Source organism: Saccharomyces kudriavzevii (genome assembly GCF_947243775.1).
Source record: "Saccharomyces kudriavzevii IFO 1802 strain IFO1802 genome assembly, chromosome: 13".
Lineage (NCBI taxonomy): Eukaryota > Fungi > Ascomycota > Saccharomycetes > Saccharomycetales > Saccharomycetaceae > Saccharomyces > Saccharomyces kudriavzevii.
Window position 1 is genome coordinate 798,874 of NC_079284.1, and position 21,250 is coordinate 820,123.

General features: G+C 40.1%; 9 protein-coding genes across 9 annotated transcripts; 4 read left to right on the forward strand and 5 right to left on the reverse strand.

Annotated features, from left to right (window-relative positions):
• Positions 1-71: 71 nt before the first annotated feature.
• Positions 72-3,005, reverse strand: BUL1 (ubiquitin-ubiquitin ligase BUL1; the record flags this gene model as incomplete). The annotated part of the gene is made up of 1 exon (XM_056230524.1): positions 72-3,005. The coding sequence occupies one exon, from the start codon at positions 3,003-3,005 to the stop codon at positions 72-74; it is 2,934 nt and encodes a 977-aa protein (XP_056084434.1).
• A 247-nt stretch (positions 3,006-3,252) lies between these two features.
• DSK2 (ubiquitin domain-containing protein DSK2) lies at positions 3,253-4,347 on the forward strand (the record flags this gene model as incomplete). Its single annotated transcript, XM_056230525.1, has 1 exon — positions 3,253-4,347. One exon carries the CDS (start codon positions 3,253-3,255, stop codon positions 4,345-4,347), a length of 1,095 nt encoding a protein of 364 aa, XP_056084435.1.
• Positions 4,348-4,658: 311 nt separating this feature from the next.
• On the forward strand, positions 4,659-6,863 carry FCP1 (protein serine/threonine phosphatase; the record flags this gene model as incomplete). Its single annotated transcript, XM_056230527.1, has 1 exon — positions 4,659-6,863. One exon carries the CDS (start codon positions 4,659-4,661, stop codon positions 6,861-6,863), a length of 2,205 nt encoding a protein of 734 aa, XP_056084436.1.
• Positions 6,864-7,096: 233 nt separating this feature from the next.
• Positions 7,097-8,965, forward strand: PRM15 (phosphoribomutase PRM15; the record flags this gene model as incomplete). The annotated part of the gene is made up of 1 exon (XM_056230528.1): positions 7,097-8,965. The coding sequence occupies one exon, from the start codon at positions 7,097-7,099 to the stop codon at positions 8,963-8,965; it is 1,869 nt and encodes a 622-aa protein (XP_056084437.1).
• Positions 8,966-9,072: 107 nt separating this feature from the next.
• On the reverse strand, positions 9,073-10,692 carry ATR2 (Atr2p; the record flags this gene model as incomplete). Its single annotated transcript, XM_056230529.1, has 1 exon — positions 9,073-10,692. The coding sequence occupies one exon, from the start codon at positions 10,690-10,692 to the stop codon at positions 9,073-9,075; it is 1,620 nt and encodes a 539-aa protein (XP_056084438.1).
• A 663-nt stretch (positions 10,693-11,355) lies between these two features.
• CAT8 (DNA-binding transcription factor CAT8) lies at positions 11,356-15,654 on the reverse strand (the record flags this gene model as incomplete). Its single annotated transcript, XM_056230530.1, has 1 exon — positions 11,356-15,654. One exon carries the CDS (start codon positions 15,652-15,654, stop codon positions 11,356-11,358), a length of 4,299 nt encoding a protein of 1,432 aa, XP_056084439.1.
• Positions 15,655-16,602: 948 nt separating this feature from the next.
• GPI12 (N-acetylglucosaminylphosphatidylinositol deacetylase) lies at positions 16,603-17,505 on the forward strand (the record flags this gene model as incomplete). Its single annotated transcript, XM_056230531.1, has 1 exon — positions 16,603-17,505. One exon carries the CDS (start codon positions 16,603-16,605, stop codon positions 17,503-17,505), a length of 903 nt encoding a protein of 300 aa, XP_056084440.1.
• A 150-nt stretch (positions 17,506-17,655) lies between these two features.
• Positions 17,656-19,398, reverse strand: AEP2 (Aep2p; the record flags this gene model as incomplete). The annotated part of the gene is made up of 1 exon (XM_056230532.1): positions 17,656-19,398. The coding sequence occupies one exon, from the start codon at positions 19,396-19,398 to the stop codon at positions 17,656-17,658; it is 1,743 nt and encodes a 580-aa protein (XP_056084441.1).
• Positions 19,399-19,610: 212 nt separating this feature from the next.
• Positions 19,611-21,095, reverse strand: RIT1 (tRNA A64-2'-O-ribosylphosphate transferase; the record flags this gene model as incomplete). Its single annotated transcript, XM_056230533.1, has 1 exon — positions 19,611-21,095. The coding sequence occupies one exon, from the start codon at positions 21,093-21,095 to the stop codon at positions 19,611-19,613; it is 1,485 nt and encodes a 494-aa protein (XP_056084442.1).
• Between the last annotated feature and the right edge of the window lie 155 nt (positions 21,096-21,250).

Sequence of the window (21,250 nt, forward strand, 5' to 3'; positions counted from 1 at the left end):
CCGTCTCTATACAATCATACATATATCAATATCTATAAAAAAAGTAACGGGTGATTTTTGCCTCCTTTATTTTACTTTATCACTTGCCTAACGGAAATAGGGATATCAATTTTGGCTACACCAAGATGGTTTTCGAATTTAATCATTACCTGAACGCAATAGAACCTACAGCATAGACAACTTTCGAAACTCGGAATTAAAGCTTCCTTGATATCTTTATTGAATTCCAGGTTGACATTGATGTCCCTCTTGTACTGCAAAGGAGCAATTCTAACCCATTTATGGACAATTTGATCTGTAAACTTCAGAGAAGTAGACGAGTTACCACTTGGTAAAAATAGACTACTCTTGGACGAAGATGTTACTGGGGTCAATGACGCTGAATTTGGTGACGATGAATTACCATTACCGATGTGTGATATTGAATCCTCAGATGGCGCGCGTTTTGGATGTTGTTTCAAAGTATTCACTTGTTTTTTGAAGATGTTCGATAAGTTATGAGTACTAACTTTCAAGTTACAAATACTTTCAACGTCATTAAACAACTGCGACGTAATAAAATCGGTAAATTTCAATTCTTTCGGTCTACGGTTTCCTCTATTTATATTGTATAACTCATTTAATTTGAGGAAATTTTTGTTGAACTTAGTTTCATAGTCACAAATTTTTGAATGAAATTCATCGTACAGTGCTTTGATGCTTGTCAGCTTTTCTTTGTTCATCAATAACTCTGAGTTCAGCTTAATTGGGATAGAATTATCAGATTTGGCTGTTATACATATCAGTTCTGTGGTAATTGATTGAATCTCGGGCGGATCATGAGGTAAACTATTATCGGATTCAATACAAGTTAGTTGTAAATCAATCTTTTCCAATGGTTTTTTAACGTCATCAGGAATCAATTCGGAAAGTCTCATCCAGTTTTCTTGGTCATGCTTACTCTTAGATTCAAAAACATTTGTTTTTCTCAATAACGAGGGTGACCAGTATGACAAGCCTTGTCTGGTGATTTTAGCCTTCACTAGTATTAATCCGGTCCTTTCTTTATTACTTGTGAGGTCGTGATTACCTTTTGTGGTATTTGAAGAAGTGGAAATAGAGCTGGAACTACCGTTTAGAAAGTGAGAAAAGTTCAAAAAAGATGATGAGTTGGATTTATTTTTCAGTTTATATTTCAACTCGCTTTCAACAAAGGAAGCCCAGTTTCTAGATGAATCAGTATTATGACTCCCACATTCAAGGCGATTATTGTCCATGCCATGACCCAACTTCAAATCGTTATAGTTGACCAAATAGTCATTTCTATTCTTAATGTGCAGCTGATCCAATTTCCTTTGTACAATTTCTTGAGAGTCTAATTGCACGTAATCATCAATGGTACCACTCAAGTCTGCACCATGAATATCGTGATTTGTTATAGGTTCGTTTTTCTCCAATTTCTGGAAAATTTTTTTCAATGCATCCAACCTTTCCTGTACTAGTTTAGTGAAATCATTCAGTTGAGTCATAGTGGTTCTTTCCCCGACAACATTAGCGTCAAATCCAAAGGGAATGACCCTTAGGTTATATTCTCTCTCCTTCATGATATACAGTTTGGAAGTCTTTTGGTCCTTGCCAACAATTCTTGCGTCGATAGTGTAGTTAATTGAAAGGTTATCATCGGACATATCGTTAGTCAAAATGGGGGAGCCCTTTGTACCCAAATGACCGCACCCTAGAACGCTGTTTACTTTGATTCCGGAGTATTTGCAATTGTTTCTATATTTGTCAATACCAAAACTAGGAGGCAACAAACAATGGGAAAAATGCTCCTGTTTACAAGTGACATCCAGTAATTGCAAAGGTAATTTGAAGATGAAAAATTTCTTGTACTTGACACCTGGTTCCAAGACCCGGCTGTTGTTTAGCCCGAATATGGAATCGTCGTAGTCTACATCCAACGGGATGAAATCCACACCGGACCCAAGCGCAATTTTTGAGTATGACCAAGAGGCACTTAAGTCGACCATCCGTAAAAATCTTTTGATCGTTCTTTTCCCCTTAACCTTATCGATTATGGAGATGTATGATTCCAGAGTGACATAGAACATTTCGAACTTCAGACTCGCTTGAGATTTGTTTTCAATGGTAACGAAACCGTGAATTAAATCGCCCGACGTATATTCCTTCAAAATAGATTCCTCCTCCGGCTTCATGTGTGGCATAGGCGCATTCTTTGTGGTCTTGATTGTGATTTCAATTGGCGTAGACATTTTTGGCAAGGTGTACAATTTATCGATGAAAATGTTGTCTGCGTCGTTCAAGTCATCGAGTATGGGGGGAAAATCCAAAGAATCTTCATCAACCGTAGTAGGCTGTTGTGCCGCGATGCTGTGATGCTCTGTTCGCAGGGGAATTAAGTTTTCCAAATTAGAGGTTGAGGAAGGATGTGTGGCACCCAATGCGTCCGTAGAAGACAATTCTTGATGCGAGAGGTCAGTGCTCGAGCTCGCACCACCAGTCGCAGCCGAATTATTAGATTCCTGGTAGGAAGGTGGGAAATCATGCCTGTCCGGATCGACATTCCCCTGTGGGATGTGCCTATGCAAGGCGTTGTACATCTCAAAAGAGGGCAGAACGTCCACGACGTTGTTGATATCTCCATCTGTCCAAGACCTCCCCGTCTCAATGGGAGTCGCATTTGCAGTAGATCTTCTCAAAGGAGAACGGTTAGCAGCAGCAGGAGCAGTAGACGAAGGAGCCTGCGAATGTGAGTTTTCCAATTCTGGACGTCTTAGTCCGAGAATCCCAGTCGCAGACGAGCTTCTTATCCACGATTTTGGAGAGTGCAGCGACGGTGACCTCGAGCTGACCTTAGCTGCCTCTTGTTTCTGCCTACCGCGACCTCTCATGCTTGTATTCGCATTCCCAGTTGCCATACCCTGTGCAGTAGAATCGGAGCGTTGAGGACGCAGCAAAGGCCTTCGCTTCGGTGGAAACCCGGCCTCACTCAAATCTTTGACCATTCAGCGTACGATAAATCTCTAGACTCACACCAGCAACGTCTTAGTTGCTTGTTAAAGCAACTCTTTCCATCATTACCGCATTGCTCTTCACTGCTATACTTTTATCATCATTTAGACGGCCTCAAAAGGCGGGTTACTGCCCGCCAAAAGGGGAACAAACATTTTAAAGCCAGCTTTGCTTTAAGCAACTGATGGACAAGAGGCAGACAAGAGGAATCAAGGATATTAAAATACTACTAGCACGGTAATGTCGTTGAATATACATATCAAGTCTGGTCAGGACAAGTGGGAGGTGGCTGTGGCACCTGAATGCACAGTGTTGCAGTTCAAGGAGGCGATAAGCAAGGCGAACTCCATCCCGGTGGCAAATCAAAGATTAATCTACTCGGGGAAGATTCTAAAAGATGACCAAACCGTCGATTCATACCACATCCAGGATGGCCACAGCGTCCATCTGGTGAAGTCGCAGCCCAAGCCAGACGCCGGTGGTGCCACCGGCGCGAATAACGCCACCGCCACCAGTGCAGCAGTCGGAACCAGTGCCACCCCAAACATGTCTTCGGGACAAAGTGCAGGCTTCAACCCATTGGCCGATTTGACCAGTGCTAGATACGCCGGATACTTGAATATGCCCTCTGCGGACATGTTTGGCCCGGACGGTGGTGCGTTGAACAATGACTCGAACAACCAGGACGAGCTGCTGAGGATGATGGAGAACCCCATCTTTCAGTCGCAGATGAACGAGATGTTGAGTAACCCACAGATGCTAGACTTTATGATCCAGTCCAACCCGCAATTGCAGGCCATGGGCCCGCAGGCCAGACAGATGCTACAAAGTCCCATGTTCAGGCAAATGCTCACAAACCCGGAAATGATGAGACAGAGCATGCAATTCGCAAGAATGATGGATCCCAACGCTGATAACAGCGCTGCATCTGCATTCCCCGCTCCTGGTGGGGATGCCTCAGAGGAGGGCGCCAACACGAACGCTGTCCCATCGTCAAACGCAGGGACCAACGGAAGTGCCAACGCTGCAGCAAATCCATTTGCATCTCTACTAAACCCTGCATTGAATCCTTTCGCCAACGCAGGAAACACCGCGCCCACGGGGATGCCCGCCTTTGACCCTGCATTACTAGCGTCCATGTTTCAACCGCAGCAAGCCTCCGCACAGGCCTCCCAACCGGAGGACTCCAGACCACCAGAGGAGCGCTACGAGCACCAACTAAGACAATTGAACGACATGGGCTTCTTCGACTTCGATAGAAACGTCGCGGCCCTCAGAAGAAGCGGCGGCTCCGTCCAAGGCGCTCTTGACTCACTACTGAACGGAGACGTCTAGGCTCAAAGGCTCTAGACATCACCACCTATATACTTTTATCCTATCCTGCCGGCATATATCTAATCTACGTATTACATGTATCTCCATCAATAATATCATTATAATATTTTAACACTTTGAAAAAAAAGCGCCCTTGAGAAATAAAAAAAAAATTTTTCTTCCCTGCACTTTCAGTAAACACACAATATAAACAAGCTGAGCATCCCCTTCAATCACCCCTCACTCCCTTAGTCAGCATCAAGGGCACTGTATTTAGTCATTTAGCGGTACTTGCATTGACCGCGTACGTGTAAACATAAGCAAAGCAGATCATGACCACGCAGATAAGATCACCAGAGGGCTTGCCGTATCCGATCCAGATCGATAAACTCGTCCCAAGCGTAGGTTCGTATCTTCATGAAGGTGATAGGTTGATCGTTTATAAATTCTGGTACTTGGTGGAAAGAGCCTCAGACACCACCGGTGATGATGATAATGAGCACGATGCCACCCCTGGCGGCGGAGCCGGCAGTGGAAGTGTCTCTCCGCCAACGAAACAACTACGTGAATCCATAGAGTTTTTCGAAAGTCCTTATGAGGGTGATTTAATTAGTTGGAATGTAGATGTAGGAGACGAAATAGCTACTGCTAATCAAGTCATCTGCGAAATAAAAAGACCGTGCAATCATGATATCGTCTATGGAGGACTGTGCACTCAGTGTGGGAAAGAAGTTTCCGCAGATGCTTTCGATGGTGTGCCATTAGATGTTGTTGGAGATATGGACCTACAAATTAGCGAAACGGAGGCTATAAGGTCGGGGGAGGCTTTAAAGGAGCATTTGCGACGGGATAAGAAATTGATCTTAGTCGTGGATTTAGACCAGACCATCATCCATTGTGGTGTAGACCCCACTATTGCAGAATGGAAAAATGACCCTAACAATCCTAATTTTGAGACGTTAAGAGACGTCAAAAGCTTCACTTTGGACGAGGAACTGGTACTCCCACTTATGTATATGAACGAAGATGGTTCCGTACTGAAGCCGCCTCCAGTGAGGAAATGTTGGTACTACGTGAAGGTAAGACCTGGCTTGAAAGAATTCTTCGATAAAGTGGCCCCTCTTTTTGAAATGCATATCTACACAATGGCCACAAGGGCTTATGCCATACAGATTGCCAAAATTGTGGACCCCACGGGTGAATTGTTTGGTGATAGAATTCTATCGCGTGATGAAAATGGATCTCTTACGACAAAATCATTAGCTAAACTTTTTCCCACCGATCAGTCGATGGTTGTGGTTATTGACGATAGAGGTGATGTTTGGAATTGGTGTCCGAATTTGATCAAAGTTGTTCCTTATAATTTTTTTGTAGGTGTAGGCGATATTAATTCTAATTTCTTACCCAAACAATCTACTGGAATGCTTCAGTTAGGAAGGAAGACAAGGCAGAAGAGCCAGGAATCCCAGGAATTGCTGACTGATATTATGGATAACGAAAAAAAACTACAAGAGAAGATTGACAAAGAAGTTAAGCGCCAAGAAGAAAAGTTGAACCATCAATTAGCTACTGCAGAGGAACCTTCCGCAAACGAATCCAAAGAAGAATTAACCAAAAAATTGGAATACTCAGCATCCCTAGAGGTCCAGCAACAAAACCGACCCTTGGCCAAACTACAAAAACACCTGCATGACCAGAAACTACTAGTCGATGACGATGACGAACTATACTACTTAATGGGCACACTATCAAACATCCATAATACCTACTATCAAATGATCTCGCAATCAAATGAACCAGAGCCAAACCTAATGGAAATTATACCAAGTTTAAAGCAAAAAGTCTTTCAAAACTGCCATTTCGTCTTTTCGGGTTTAATACCCCTAGGCACCGATATTCAAAGGTCGGATATTGTGATATGGACGAGTACATTTGGTGCCACTTCTACCTCCGATATAGATTATCTCACGACGCATTTAATCACTAAGAATCCCAGCACTTACAAAGCACGTCTAGCGAAAAAATTCAACCCAGAAATTAAAATTATCCATCCAGATTGGATATTCGAATGCTTGGTAAATTGGAAAAAAGTAGATGAAAAACCTTACACTTTAATCGTGGATAGCCCCATTTCTGATGAGGAGTTACAAAACTTTCAAAAACAGCTACAAAAGAGGCAGGAGTATCTGGAAGAAAATCAACAACAACAGCATATGTTGACGCCACAGGAAAATCTAAACCTATTCGCTGCCGGTACATCGTGGCTGAACAATGACGACGATGAAGATATCCCGGACACGGCTAGCGATGAGGATGAGGATGATGACCACAACGATGAAAGTAACAATGAAAACAATCCAACAGGCATTGACAGAAAGAGGAGCATCGAAGACAATCATAATGATGCGTCGCAAAAAAAAACCAAAGCAGAGCCCCCACAGGATGGTCCTGTGCAACACAATGAAGAAGAAGAAGAAAACAACGAAGACAGCGATTCACAGTTGGAGGAAGAGTTGATGGATATGCTGGATGGCTAGCACTCCATCCTCCATAAATCTACCCTTGCATTTCCCCCATTTTTCTTTACACTTGTAATTGTTCATAATATATACGTTTTAATCAATCGGTCAATAGCAGCAGCGCTATTTTTTTCCCTTTCTTAGAGATGGCATTATTTTTCTTTTCCTCCAGCAAAAATTATAGGGTCCTTTTTCTTTGTCCCCAAATCCTCAACAGCATTCTCGAGCAATAACCTACATAAAAGCAAGAAATGTCCCAGCAATTTTTGGGAACCATACCATCTGATCTGAAAGGCCCCATTTCATTATGGTTTGACCAAGATCGCGATCCGGAAACGATAGAGGAAGTCACTGCACTTTGTAAAAAGTCGGACTGGGATGAATTACACAAAAGATTTGATACCAGAATTCAATTTGGTACCGCTGGCTTAAGGTCGCAAATGCAGGCTGGTTTTAGTAGAATGAATAACCTAGTGATCATACAAGCTTCCCAGGGATTAGCAACTTATATAAGACAGCAGTTCCCAAACAATCTAGTGGCCGTAGTGGGACACGACCATAGATTCCATTCTAAAAAGTTTGCCAGAGCCACAGCCACTGCTTTCCTTTTGAAGGGTTTCAAAGTGCACTATTTGAATCCTGGTCAGGAATTTGTTCATACCCCCTTAGTTCCCTTTGCAGTAGATGAGTTAAATGCCTCCGTCGGCGTCATGATAACAGCAAGTCATAACCCAAAAATGGATAATGGATATAAAGTGTACTATTCCAATGGGTGCCAGATTATTCCGCCTCATGATCAAGCCATTTCTAACGCCATCGACATGAATTTAGAGCCATGGGCGAATGCCTGGAACTTCGATGATATTTTAAGCAAAAATCTCAAACAGGGAAAATTAATGTATTCTAGGGAGGAAATGTTGAAACTCTATTTAGAAAAGATTTCTGATAATCTAGTTGAGACAACCCCATTGAAGCTCGAAGTAAGGTCTAAACCGTGGTTTGTGTATACACCAATGCATGGGGTTGGCTTTGACATTTTCAGTACCATCGTGAAAAAGTCGATGTGCCTGGTGGAAGGTAAGGATTATCTATGTGTTCCTGAACAACAAAATCCAGATCCTTCTTTCCCAACCGTTGGGTTTCCTAATCCTGAAGAAAAAGGCGCTTTAAATATTGGTATGAGATTAGCAGAAAAGCATGATATTAGTTTACTTATTGCCAACGACCCTGATGCCGATAGATTTTCTGTTGCCATAAAAGACATGCAGTCCGGTATGTGGCAGCAGCTAACAGGTAACGAAATAGGTTTCCTGTTTGCATTCTTCGAATTTGAAAAATTTAAGAGTATGGATGAGCAATTTCAACAAACCCATCCATTGGCCATGTTAAGTTCAACAGTATCCTCACAAATGATCAAAAGGATGGCGGAGGTAGAAGGTTTTCATTACGAGGATACACTAACGGGATTTAAGTGGATTGGAAATCGTGCCATAATTTTGGAAAAGGAAGGTTACTATGTTCCCTTTGGTTTCGAGGAAGCAATAGGTTACATGTTTCCGGCAATGGAGCATGATAAAGATGGAATCAGCGCCTCCGTTGTCTTTTTACAAGCTTACTGTAAATGGAAGTTAGCTAATAATCTAGACCCCATAAACGTCTTAGAAAATGGTTTTAAAAAGTATGGCGTATTTAAGGAATACAATGGCTATTATATTGTTCCAAACCCAATCGTTACAAAAGAAATATTTAAATATATCAGAGATGTCTACACTCCTAGGAACGTACCATATCCTCCTTATATTGGTGAAGAAATCAGAGTACTTTGCTATCGAGATTTAACCACTGGGTATCAATCTGATACTCTCGACCATAAGCCTACCCTCCCCGTGGATCCCACTTCACAAATGATAACAGTATTTGCCAGACCAAATGACAGCAATGGGAACGAGCATATCCGTTTCACGATTCGCGGGTCAGGAACAGAACCCAAGCTCAAAGTTTACATTGAAACACGAGCCAATGAAGAAAGAAGAGCATCTTTCTTGGCGAAATTAACCTGGGATGTGCTAAGACGTGAATGGTTTAGGCCGGAAAAGACAAATATCACCACAAATTTTTGAAACTGAGATTCCCGATCAGCCTACACATTCAGGACAAAGCCATAAAAATAATATACCATGTGTTTGTTTTTTATATCTATACTTATATTAATATAAATTTAACGAATTTATGCTTCGAGACTTTTCCTCTGACACTTTTTTCGCTCATTCCAGACGGTTTCAAGCATGTAAGTGACGCTAATAAGGACACCAAGAGAAGCTAGCCCAATGCCCAAATATACGGCAGCCCGGTAACCTTCCAACACATTCTTTCCGCTTTTATTGATTTGATGTTCAACGGTAGCTCCCATTCCAAGGCATAGAGATGCTGAATAATTAATAACTGTGTTTACTAATGAACCAGCCATACCTTGATATTGCATTGGTAGACCGTCGCTTAATATAATCGATGAAGCAGGGAATGATAGATCCATACCAAAACATAATACAGCCTGCATTGCAAAGTTTAACTTCCAATAGCTTTGCTCTACTGGCAACACACTAAACATTATCGAACCGGCATCAAATGCCATCAGGGCGAAACATAATAATAAAGCTGGCCCTAGTCTCTTGATGGAAAAGGCAACAAAAAATGCAGCAATAGTACCAAAAATAGCAAAAACAAAATACGTACCACCGGTCCAAACAGGGCTATAATGCCTCAAGTTTAGTTGAAACGAAACGTAATAGAATGTCCAGATACCAAACGAACCCCATCCCACGAATACGGCCAACAAAATCATAATCATATGACGGTTCTTCGTCACTGCATGTGGTAGAAGAGGAACTTCGGCGTATTTAATCTCATAAACAAAAAACGCAACAAGGAAAAACACCGAGACTACCAGCAGAACAATAATATAAGCTTTATCCCAACCTGCTATTGGGGCTTCATTCCAAACAAAGTTGAAGAGAATCAATCCGATAACAGCAAGAACGGAACCGGTCCAATCCATAGAAAGGCCGTGAACATTTGTTGGTACATTATTTGGGATAGAATACCAGGCCATTAACATACTGATAAACGTTGCAATACCAAAGGCATAAAACACCCAGGGCCACTGGTTGGGGTCCTCAGTGACAATCAATCCTCCGAATACCCCCCCAAACAGGGCTCCTGTCGGACCGCATGCACCAATGACACTAATGACGAGGTTTTTCCTTAAAGAACCAACCTTATAAACATGGCCAACCAGCCCCATAATATTTGGTAGAATAAAGGCAATTCCCACTCCTTGAAATGCACGACATGTAATGAAGAATGAATCGTTATTAGAATATTTGGAAAGGCCCGAGATGATTGACCAAACAATTATGATGACATAACCAATCATTAACATTTTTTTCAATCCATAAATATCTCCCAGCCTCCCACTAATGAGGATAAAAGAGCCAGCAGCCAAGGGGAAAGATGCCATTAACCATGCCTGATTATTGGACTCTGAACCGAAAGATTTTGAAAGTACATTCATTATACAGAGTGCGTGTGTTTGGCCCGCTTGATTTAGCAGTTGTGCTAGCATGCATGTGCCTATGAACATTAGTTCCTTGCCGAAGGAACTAAAATAAGTGGGGTCTTGCCATGGCGAATCATTAGATATTTGATTTGATTTGCTCGAGGAAGCAACTGTAGTCACTTCTTCATCTGTGGAAACAATTACTTTGTCTTCCTCTTTCATTGAAATTTTATCATTTACCGGCGAGCTCGTGCCCTGCACGCTCATCTTCCTCTCAAAGCTTGGGAGCATTTATACGGCCTAATCAATCAACTTCTGTTGTATATTATTGGGGTTGCATTTTAGTGGTTGAGAACTACATGGTAGTGCCTTATATACCATTTTTTAAATGAGGTAAAATCCCTTAATTTCCATTCGAAAAGTTGAAATAGAAACCTTGGCTGGTAACCATGGCAATGGTGTAGCCAAATCTTCGTCATGCAATTGTTATCTCGCAAACTAGCTCCCTGCAGAAAATAAGGCAAATTTACGCGTTTACGCGTTCCACGAACATTTGCATAGAATCGAAAGGAGAATTTTGCTCAATGTATATACGAGACACGTTTTTGGCGTCGCATTACTTGCGCTATTGTGCGCACCCTGTTGCTTTTGTTCTACTTTCCTTGCAGGTTCCGCGCTGTCAAACGGTGTTCTTCCGGTTAGGTAACCATAGAAACCGGCGAAAAATCTCCTGAAATTCTTCGATTAAATAACCAAAAGAGAACAGTCACGCCCCAGTGTAGTTTTTGGCGTCCCAGATCGTCTTCTTCTTTCCTTTCCTGAAGATTTCTTCCAGCATCCATAGGCTGATAAAAGCTACGCGTATCTGCATGTCTTGACATCGTATGTAAGAATATTGTTTGTTTTATGAATACTTGAGAATATCCCACTTACATATTACTATGAAATAAAATGCTACTTAGCATTTTGCCATTGGAATAAATCAGGTAAATTGTCGGCATTAGAACTTCCACCACTGAAACCTTTCGACTGGTCTGTACTGTAACGATGTTTCTGGGGGCGTCTTGGACCACGATGTGATGTAGAGGGACCTGAAGAAGTTCTCCTCATTTGAAACAATGTGGAAGGCGCATCTAACTGACCGTTATTTGCATTTTTCGGGTTCTTTTGGGAGTAGCCATTGCTTTTTGAATCGTTACCAGACGATGAAGATCTTTGAATGTCAGCAGTTCTAGTACTTATTGACGACATTATTCCTTGACTCAAAATCGAGTCAGCGTGGTTCAATACCTCTCTGGCATTAGTATGGGATCGATCCAAGTCATCATTAAACGTGGAATCCAAGATGATACTGTTTTTACTCCGATTTGACGTAGTGGATGTCGTGTTAGTATTTGAGATATCCGGCGTATCCACTAATAATGGAGCTAGCCCAAGTGATGCGTCGACAATGTAATCATAATCCACCCCCGAATAATTAACGTTTGTCATGAAATTATTAAAGTTCCCGAAATCATTAAAGTCACAATTATCCATTCCATGCTTTGCATTTCCAGTAATACTGCTTTGGCTCTCATTACTAGCACTTGAGGCTGGTTTGAAATTTGAGCCGGTGTTTGAGCCAGCTCTATTATTAGTTCCTGTATCCTGAGCTGCGGAGTTCTGATCGTTCTGATAGAGAAAGTTGTTGATACTAATGCTGGAGAAAGAATTATCGCTATTCAGCAATCTCATTAGTTTTGTCAGACTATAATTGCTCTTGCTATTGAAAGGTGGATTATTACTTTCAATATTCACATCTTTGTCCCTATGTTGCAATTGACTGTTTGATGAACTCTTGGGGTTTTGTTTAATGATGGAATTCTTCTTTTCTGGTTTAGAGTCCATATTATTTTTCATGAGATCCAAATTACTTGGCAGGCTGAATATTGCGTCCTTATGAATAGTTTTGTCACAAACTGCATTTTGATTTGTAGTAACGTTGTCAGCCTGTAAGAACGGAGCCATATTCAAAAAACTTAGATTTCCTATATTGGCATCTGCCGCATCCGTCGAAGATTTATTACAGTCGTTTAGATTATTACTATTACTATCAGCGCAATTTGGTTCCTCAGGATGGGCAAACAATGCAGTAAGATCTGTATTGCTAAACGAAAAGGGAAACAAATTGCTAGCCGACATGGTTTTCTTATTATCATGATGAAAGTTTGATGCGTCCTGAGCTTTAGCAATTCCATCCTTATCTACACTTTGTCTGGTGTCTTTTGCATATTTTAGCCTTTTATTTGTGTTGCCTACATTTGCGGTTCGTGGTTGATCCGTTTCAGGGTTGTTATTATTATTAGTGTCGTTTCCATAAAGATAATCGTTATCTGGGGTTTCTCTTTTCACAGTAGATTTCCTTGGTTTAGTTTCTGGGCTATTCTTCGATTGAAAACCAAAGAGCGGCTTTAGAGACGTAGTTGTAGCTAGTGGCAATCCCATCAATCTATTATAGTAATTCAGTTTTTTCTCCAAGAACTTATCTAATCTCTCCACTTTTACATTGGGAGCCTTCAACAGTAAATTGATAGTCATGTCAAACAACTTTAATGTATGCCAAGAGGCAATTCCGGGCAATTCCAAAAGCCTATCATTTTCTATATCTTTTATGGTGTCCAAAAGAAGGTTCTTATTGTCCAAAAACAGAGCCCCGCCCTTTGTATATTCCAAAGATCCTCTGGCACATAATAAAGAAAATCTCACTAGGGTTCTGGAAACATTCAAAGGCAATGGTAGATACATCCAATTAATGGATTGAAAAATCGTGAGTGTCGCATTCGTAGCCTGTTGCAAAATGATGTATGAAGACGATGTTCTTATGGCAGGGGATGTCATATCAACATCTACTGCCATGTGATCATGATTGTTAGTGCCCTTCGAATCATTGTTGAACATCGATTGTTTCTTTTTCATTACATTGTCAACGTTTTTGGACAAAGGTTTAGTCGCAATGACCGGTAAATGAATCATGGATTTGGCTAAGAAATAAAAGAGTAATAAAATCTTTTTTTCAAATAGTATTATGTCTTTAGTTTCAAACGGTGTTTCGATGTCTCTTGAATTGTTTGCTCTTATCTCGTCTAAATTCACGGTCCCGTTCACGGTTATTTTAAAGTAATACATCTCAGGTAGTTGATTTCTCCAATTATCGAGTGCATTTTCATGCACTAATGCTACCTCGGAACTTATACGTTCATCCATCATACCTCTCTTGAAGATTGAATCTAGAATATTACCCAATATTTTGGCAAATCTGATTATTTGCAATGAAAAGCTTGAAACTTGGCCTTGCAATTGAATCTTCTTGGCTTTATTTTTCATTTTTTCATTTTCCATGGATAGTTGGTCCTTGTATTCAACATCAGAAATTGGTAATGCACATTCAATGTCAAAATCTTTAAGTAAACGAGGAACACCCAACTGTAAAGATGCAAAAACATCAACATAATAAATTGCCCAAAATAGTAACCTTCTCTCACTTTGTTCAAATTTTTGCAGAACTGGATTAGAATGCACACTCAATACAGCACTAGGACACCTGTGGAGCCTCAATTGCTGCGCCATGGAAACAATACGACCTCTTATTCCATAAATTGCCGAAATGTCACCAACGTTTAGATAATAAAACGATGCCAAGGACAACAATTGTAAAGATGGTAACGAAGTCGTGGACATGTTTAAAAAATATGGGTTCTTTGGAATTATCAAAGAAATCTGGTGGTAGTACGACATCAGTCTAATATATTTAGCATTTGAATTCCTTGGTACAGTATCCTTTATTTTATCCTTTTTAATCTTAATCAGCAACCCCATTTGCAGCATCATCAAAAGCTTTAAAGTGAATATTTCATGGTTGGTGGTAACGTTGTTTTTAGTGGTGCTATTGGCTTTTGTACTTATCAGAGAAAAATCTTTTATAATCTCAACAAAATTATTGAAATATAGTAAGAAATGGTCATTGTTCAAAATTGGCACTTGGTTTGACCAAAATTTGAAAAACAGGTGTAACAACTCTTTGATTTCAGTGAGAGAAAGTAGGTCGCTATCGTGACCATTAGCCTGCTTTTCTGGTTGCTTTGAGAATGAGTCTATGTCAAACTTCAAGGAAATTAAAAATTTTTTCAGATCAACAAACTCGGATAAGCTTGTGCTTTGAAAGGTTTTCAAAAATGCCGAATCATCATTGGGAGTTTTGTCTTCATTTTTTTCTTTGGAGTTTGTTGAAGTCGAAGGTAACAAAATGCTCGGTGCTGGTAATCTATTCTTTAGAGAAGATAACAAAGACACAGTATATAAACATTGCTTTGAGTTGAAACCGAAAATTTGCCTTATTCTAGTTAAAAGTTGGGGAATAAATAAAATTTCCTCAGTGGACCTTGGAATTGATAAAGAAACCAAAGTTGCTAACTGAGTGCTACGTTGGTGAGTTGTCATAGATTTTAATGCCTTCACGGCAGGAAGACCAGGTGCCTCATTCTGTTCGAAGGAGATAGCGGTCGGGTCACTTAAACTTGTAGAAGTAGGTTTAACATGCAAACGATTTGTACATGAAACACCGTCACAAACATGGTCTTTTGGTGGCGGCGAAGGCGATGCTGCCAATGAATCTATCGCCGCATCACTGTTATCGTTGTCCATTTTGCCACTTTGCAGCTGCTTATTAACAGTTTGGTTTAATAAGTAAATATTCGTAGAAGACAAATTTAATGGCGCGTCTTTTAGCTCTTTTTTGCAGTTACCATCAACATTACTATCCAAAGATGTTGACGGCCGTGATTGCGAAACAAGACTTATTTGCTGTTCTTTGATATCACATAAAGCCAACAAACGCTTATTTTCTGCCTCCAGTTCACGAACTCTTTCTTCTAGACTTTCTGTGTAACCTTTTGGATACGCCTTTCTTAGTAGTTTGTCGCTTATTCTACATTCGAAACCGACAGCAGCACATTGCGAACACTGTGGTCTTTTACCATCACATCTTGTCTTCTTAGATCGACACCTGTCACAAGCCTGAGCTATCCTGTAAATAGGTGTAGATAGGGGGGTCGGGGAAGTCGTATTGACCGTTGCTTCTTTTATATTCTCGGAAAAGTGCGGATTTGCCTCTGAACTTAGAGTTCTATTAGGAACAGTAGAACCGCTGAGCGTTTGAGAACCTAGTGTTCTTATAATTCTGGGCTCCAAGCCTTGCCGATCAGAGTTGTTTGCCATGATTTTTAATATAATCTCTTCACTCGATATGTTCGCTATGAAAATAATGCAATATCGTTTATGAATGAACAAATATCGGGATGAATTATCATCAGATTTTTGGTACCTTGCTATATTCCGGGTTTAAAGGGGAGCTTCAGCAAAACTACTCTTTTTACGGCTGTTTTTTTTTTGATGTCACTGACCAATCATGCCTTCGTACCCCACAAATATCAGCCCCGCCGCTCAATGCATACGCAGGATGTCGCGACCTACGAAAATGTACCGAAAATCTCTCTCGGCGGCAAAAATGTTCACTAATACTTCTAGGCTAACAGTACCAATAAGAGAATGTCCCTAATAGCAAAATTTGTTATAAATAGCAATAGCTCCAACAGAACACACTTTTATACAATACACTAGTTCGGCGGTAGATGGCTTCTCTCTCTCTGACGTATATTTAGTGCCTCAAGCCTTTGTACTAATTAGAGCAAGGGGAAGTAGAGGAACCTAAAAAAGCGGAGTAGCAAAAGAATAAATAAAGAGCGAGGTGCCGCGCTTCCAGCTAGTGAGGTTACCCGAAAAGAAGCAACTGCACAAAACGCCACACTTAACAACACCAGTCGTAATATATTACAATCATATGGCTGAATCGTTCCAAAGTACCTCTTCTGGGGGGCTTTTCAGCCCTGTCTTAGCGTTGAATTCTCCTTTGTGTGTATATATGTGCAACAAGAAAAAATATCTGGTCGGGTAACGGAATCTGCCCTCCTAGAGCTCATTCTTCATCGATTTTTCCTAATCACTAAGTCCTGGCTTATTCCTTCTAGAAGATTTATTTTATGTGTTTTGGAAGAAAAAATTTAGTGCTCTGCATTGAATTACACGGTTTAGTTTTACTTCCGGTTGATTAACAACATCGGGGCTTGAGAATACACTCTTTTTCAAGTGCGGGAACATTAGATTAAAATGTCGAGGCGTGTGAAAGTTAATTTCTCAAAACTGGTTTACAAGATTACCAAACTAGCCATAGTGTTGACCATACTATATATTTTTTTTACACCCAAAATTATTTCTCGAAATGATGAATTATTGCAGCATGTTTTCCCTCATAAGAATCGCGACTCTCAAATCAATCTGGTCATAGCGCATCCCGATGACGAGGTCATGTTTTTCTCACCCGTGATCTCTCAGCTACATTCGTATTTTCCGATTACCGTCCCATTCAACATAATCTGTTTGTCGAAGGGTAATGCCGATGGTCTTGGTGAAAGTAGGGTAAAGGAGCTGAATGGATCGGCTGCCTTGTTGCTACAAAATGAACGACCCGTTTCAGTGCAAGTCATGGATTTCGAGGACGGTATGGATGAAGTCTGGGACATCAATTCTATAGTCTCTACCATCTCACAAACTATAGATTTGAGCAACGAGCAGCTGAACCAAATCATCGTCACCTTCGATTCATATGGTGTATCCGACCATATCAATCATAAGAGCTGTCATACCGCTGTCAAGAGGTTGATCGATAGATATGCTGAATCAAAGGCCGAGACAAATGAAGAGACCCCGCATATCACAGCATTATATTTGAAAAGTTACAAGAACAACATTGTTTTGAAGTATAACTCCTTCATTTGGGAAATCTTGAAAATTCTTTACAGTGTCATTGTCCCATTCCCCAAAACCATCCAGCCGCCTACAACGACGACACAAAGAAGTAAGCTGCTGCTAATGAATACGCATGCACAGTACGTACTGGCATATGCTGCTATGCTAAATGCTCACAAGTCTCAGGTTGTGTGGTTTAGGTACGGATGGTGGATACTGTCGAGATTTGTTTTCGTTAATGAGTTCGATGTTTATACGTATTGAATTTTACATTATTTAGATAAAGAAGAGGAAGAAGAAGAAGAAGAAGAAGAAGAAGAAGAAGAAGAAAAAGTCCCATTATTTACATCCTATAGAACAAGAATATACAGAAAAAACAATATCTAAGGCAAGCTTTAGTTACACCTCTTTTATTTACCACAAACTACCTATAATCATACCATCATCTTCATCATCATCATAGTTTCCCGGCGCCAATCCATCTCTCTTCTTCTTATTCTCAATATCGTTTTTTATTTTCTTACTCCTCGAGAATATACGGTTCGAACAAAAAATGTTCAAATCTTTGGCTGCTCTTCTATTAAATCCAAAGTCGCCAATAAACTTCCTCGCCGCTGAAATTTTACCTCTATTTACAAGTTGTTTAATAATACATTTTTGGTACTTGATAAGGATAGCTTCAAGTTTTTCAGGGTTTGCAGTCCTCATTTTTTCAATTCCTGATTTGAAACTCTTCAAAACATCAATACCAAGCGAAAAATTGCCCGTTTTCTTCATAACTTCATATAATTGTCTCAACGTCTCATAATCAACCGAAGGACTTAGTTCTTTGGATTCGTACCAATGTTTCATTAAGTGCCAACATTTAACAATAGAAGCGGCCCTTTTGTCATTCACCGGCGTCCAGGCAAAATGGCTCAATTGCAACAATCTCCTCCAAAATAACGCATCTAATTTCACTTCGGGATAGTGTTTTATGAAAGAATCTAAGATACTCAGACCTCTATGAAGATCTTTGTCATTTAAATGGAATGACACCAAAATTGAAATAAGAATTTTGGAGCTAGGATAACATCCGCGAGGCTTGATTGCTACATGACTAGGAAATTCTTGTGACGATATTTGCCATATGTGTTCGATACACCTTTCCAATATTTGAGTCTGTCCCAAATGCCCGAACGATTGAATTAAAGTGGATAACAAATCCTCAGAATTCAAAAACCTTTTATCCTGCAACACAAGATCGGCAATTTTCAATAACGTTTGATGGTCCATGGCTTTATAGGTAGATGAGAGACGAATTGACGTATTTTTCGCGCCTAATCGAACCATTCTCCGTAATTGATTTTGTTTTCTCCCGCTATTATCTGGAATCTTCCAGTAAGCTGTCAAGGCACCACAACGTAATTGTAAAAAGTGCACTATTGTGCCAATATCTGCATTTCTTGGGGAGAGCAGTATATCGGGATTTCTATCGAGAATAAAGCTCAGGATTTTCTGAGCTTTACTTAATTGACCAAGCTCTATAAAGTTTTTGATCAGGAGATTCAAATCAAAAATCTCACATGAATCTAATGCTGTATTTCGTAAATTGACCTGGTCCCTCCTTGTGTCAACTTTTTCCGCATATAGAGAGAAGAGTTTGAACCAAAATTCCGAATATTTGACGTTAATTTCCTTACAAATCAGCCTAATTTCAAACCGTTGGGAATATAGTTTGTTCAGAAGAAGAGACAGGTCTCCTAACGGTAAAATTTCTCTGTTTCCAGAGTTAACGATTTTCATGAATAGATAATTAACGCTTTTAGAGAATTCTTGTTCGTTCGTGCCACTGGAGTTAATTATCCGTCTTAATGTGTGCGCATCTATGGGTATACCCTTTATCTCGAACTTGTCATAGGCTCTATGAGCATTGGCATAGGTCGACTGATTATTTAGATATAGCTTGTGAGTTGAGTAAAACTTTTGAATTACAATATTACGTACGAGCGTTCTAGCAGTTACATATGTTTTTCGAGAACGGGTAGAATGAAATATCGTACTATTCGGCAGTATGTCAAACTGTTTTACCGATCCTAATGATTCATCACAAAGCCTTTTCTTGTAAAGCCCAAAAACGTTGGAAAATCGATATTTGACCAGTTTATTCATCCACATTAATCATAAAGGTAGGCAGTTAACTGTGAGAAACAGGGGCTTTGGTAGTTCTTTCTCAATCTATTCTTTACATTGACCAATGTGTGAAAGGTTCTTTTTCAATGTTCTCTTCTTGCTTAGACTAAGCAGTAACCCGCTCTCTCTCGAATGAAAACTAACGTTCTATTTGGCATTTAACTACACAGCAATTACGAGTGATATAATTTATTACGCTACATTAGAAAGCTATTGACACTGTTCAGTGTTGCTCTTGATGGGTTAACGTTACGACCGCGCAGGTGCGAAATCAATTTTGTCAAGTGCCTTCTTATTATGATCTTGTTAACTTCCGGTAATTCCGGCGTGAGCTTCCAATCTTCAGTATATTTGGTACAAAGAATACTTAGAATCACACCAATTGACATATCTGTACCTGTGTTGCAACATATAAGTATTGGCTTCGTCCCTCCATCTCGGTTTGCGAATGCTGATTGCAATTCTTCATGAATCCTCGGGAAAATGGTCCGTAGAGTCTTTGAACTTTTCTTGTCCCCACTTTGCAATTTAAATACTGATATAAATGAATTTGGGCTACTTTCTTCTTCATGGTCCGTATCTTCAGTAATTGCCACCGAATCGCTAAAAACAATCACCTTATCATACCTTAACTTCAGTTCTTGTTTTAATTTCACGCTGATGGTTAGGCCTTGAATGACCTTCCCTAAAGATATTTCATTCGTGATTATATCAATGTTCCCAAAAATCTCATCCAGACTGCCTTTGTCTTTTATCGACAATTGATTTTCCAGCTTTTTAGCAACCAGGTCCGTGATGTAATCATGCAATTGATCGTCTGATTTATCGGTGTCGCCCAGGTAGTCTACGTGGGACCAAAACATCTCCGAATCTAAACCAAAGGACCAGAGTTCATGGTCGTCGGCTGCACCCTGGACGTAGGTAAATCCGTATCTTTTATCCATACCATCTTGGGCCTGGTAACTCACTGTGCACAGAATAATAGGTATGATGTTTTGATCCTTGGGAGCCTCCCAAGTTTCTTGCTCCTTTAGTTCACCCGTGAAATAATCAACAGAATGATTTAGTAGTGAAGAGCCAGGATGGACCCATATAGGCCGCAATATCTTACCCATAAATAAATCGTTTAATTTTTCGGAATCTACAACGTTTAATTTCTTTAGTTTGGCGACTAATTCAGGTATTTTTCTTTTGATCATGTCGTACTCCGATTTAGGAACTGTCTCAGGTGGAACATATAGTACTTTATCAATATCGACGTCTTCTTTCTCCTTCTGAAGCATTATTGTATTTAATACCGCGCACCATATGGGTACAGTTTTACTCAAAGAATCCGGAATCTTCTTACCTCTTCTTGTACTATCGATGATTATAATGCCTTTTTTGTCTCGAATCGTCTCTAATAAATGGAAGTTCAACCTTCGAGTGCTGAAATCCCACTGATTAACATGACCATCTGTGCTTTTGAAGTAACTTGTTCGTTTAAAAGTAGATGGCTCACAATACCACAGACCGCACCTTTCGTTGGGTACTATTGGAAAATGAGGGAATATAGAGACAACTCTTTCCTGTAAGAATTTATTATCTAGGAGGATACTCTGAAGTCTATTTCTGACTGATTTATTTTCCCTTCTTACATCTTTGTTTATCTGAGACAATGAAAGAAGAATTTCCTTATCCATTGTGCGAGCCTGTAGTACCTATAGGTGCTTTTTTAATTGCTTTATTGCAGCTCATCGCAAGTTCGATTTTTTCAGGCTTTCATTTTTTTATGCTTGTGAGGGTTTGGAGAGGGTCCCTATCTTGGAACATACGCACCTATATATTTAAAGAACGA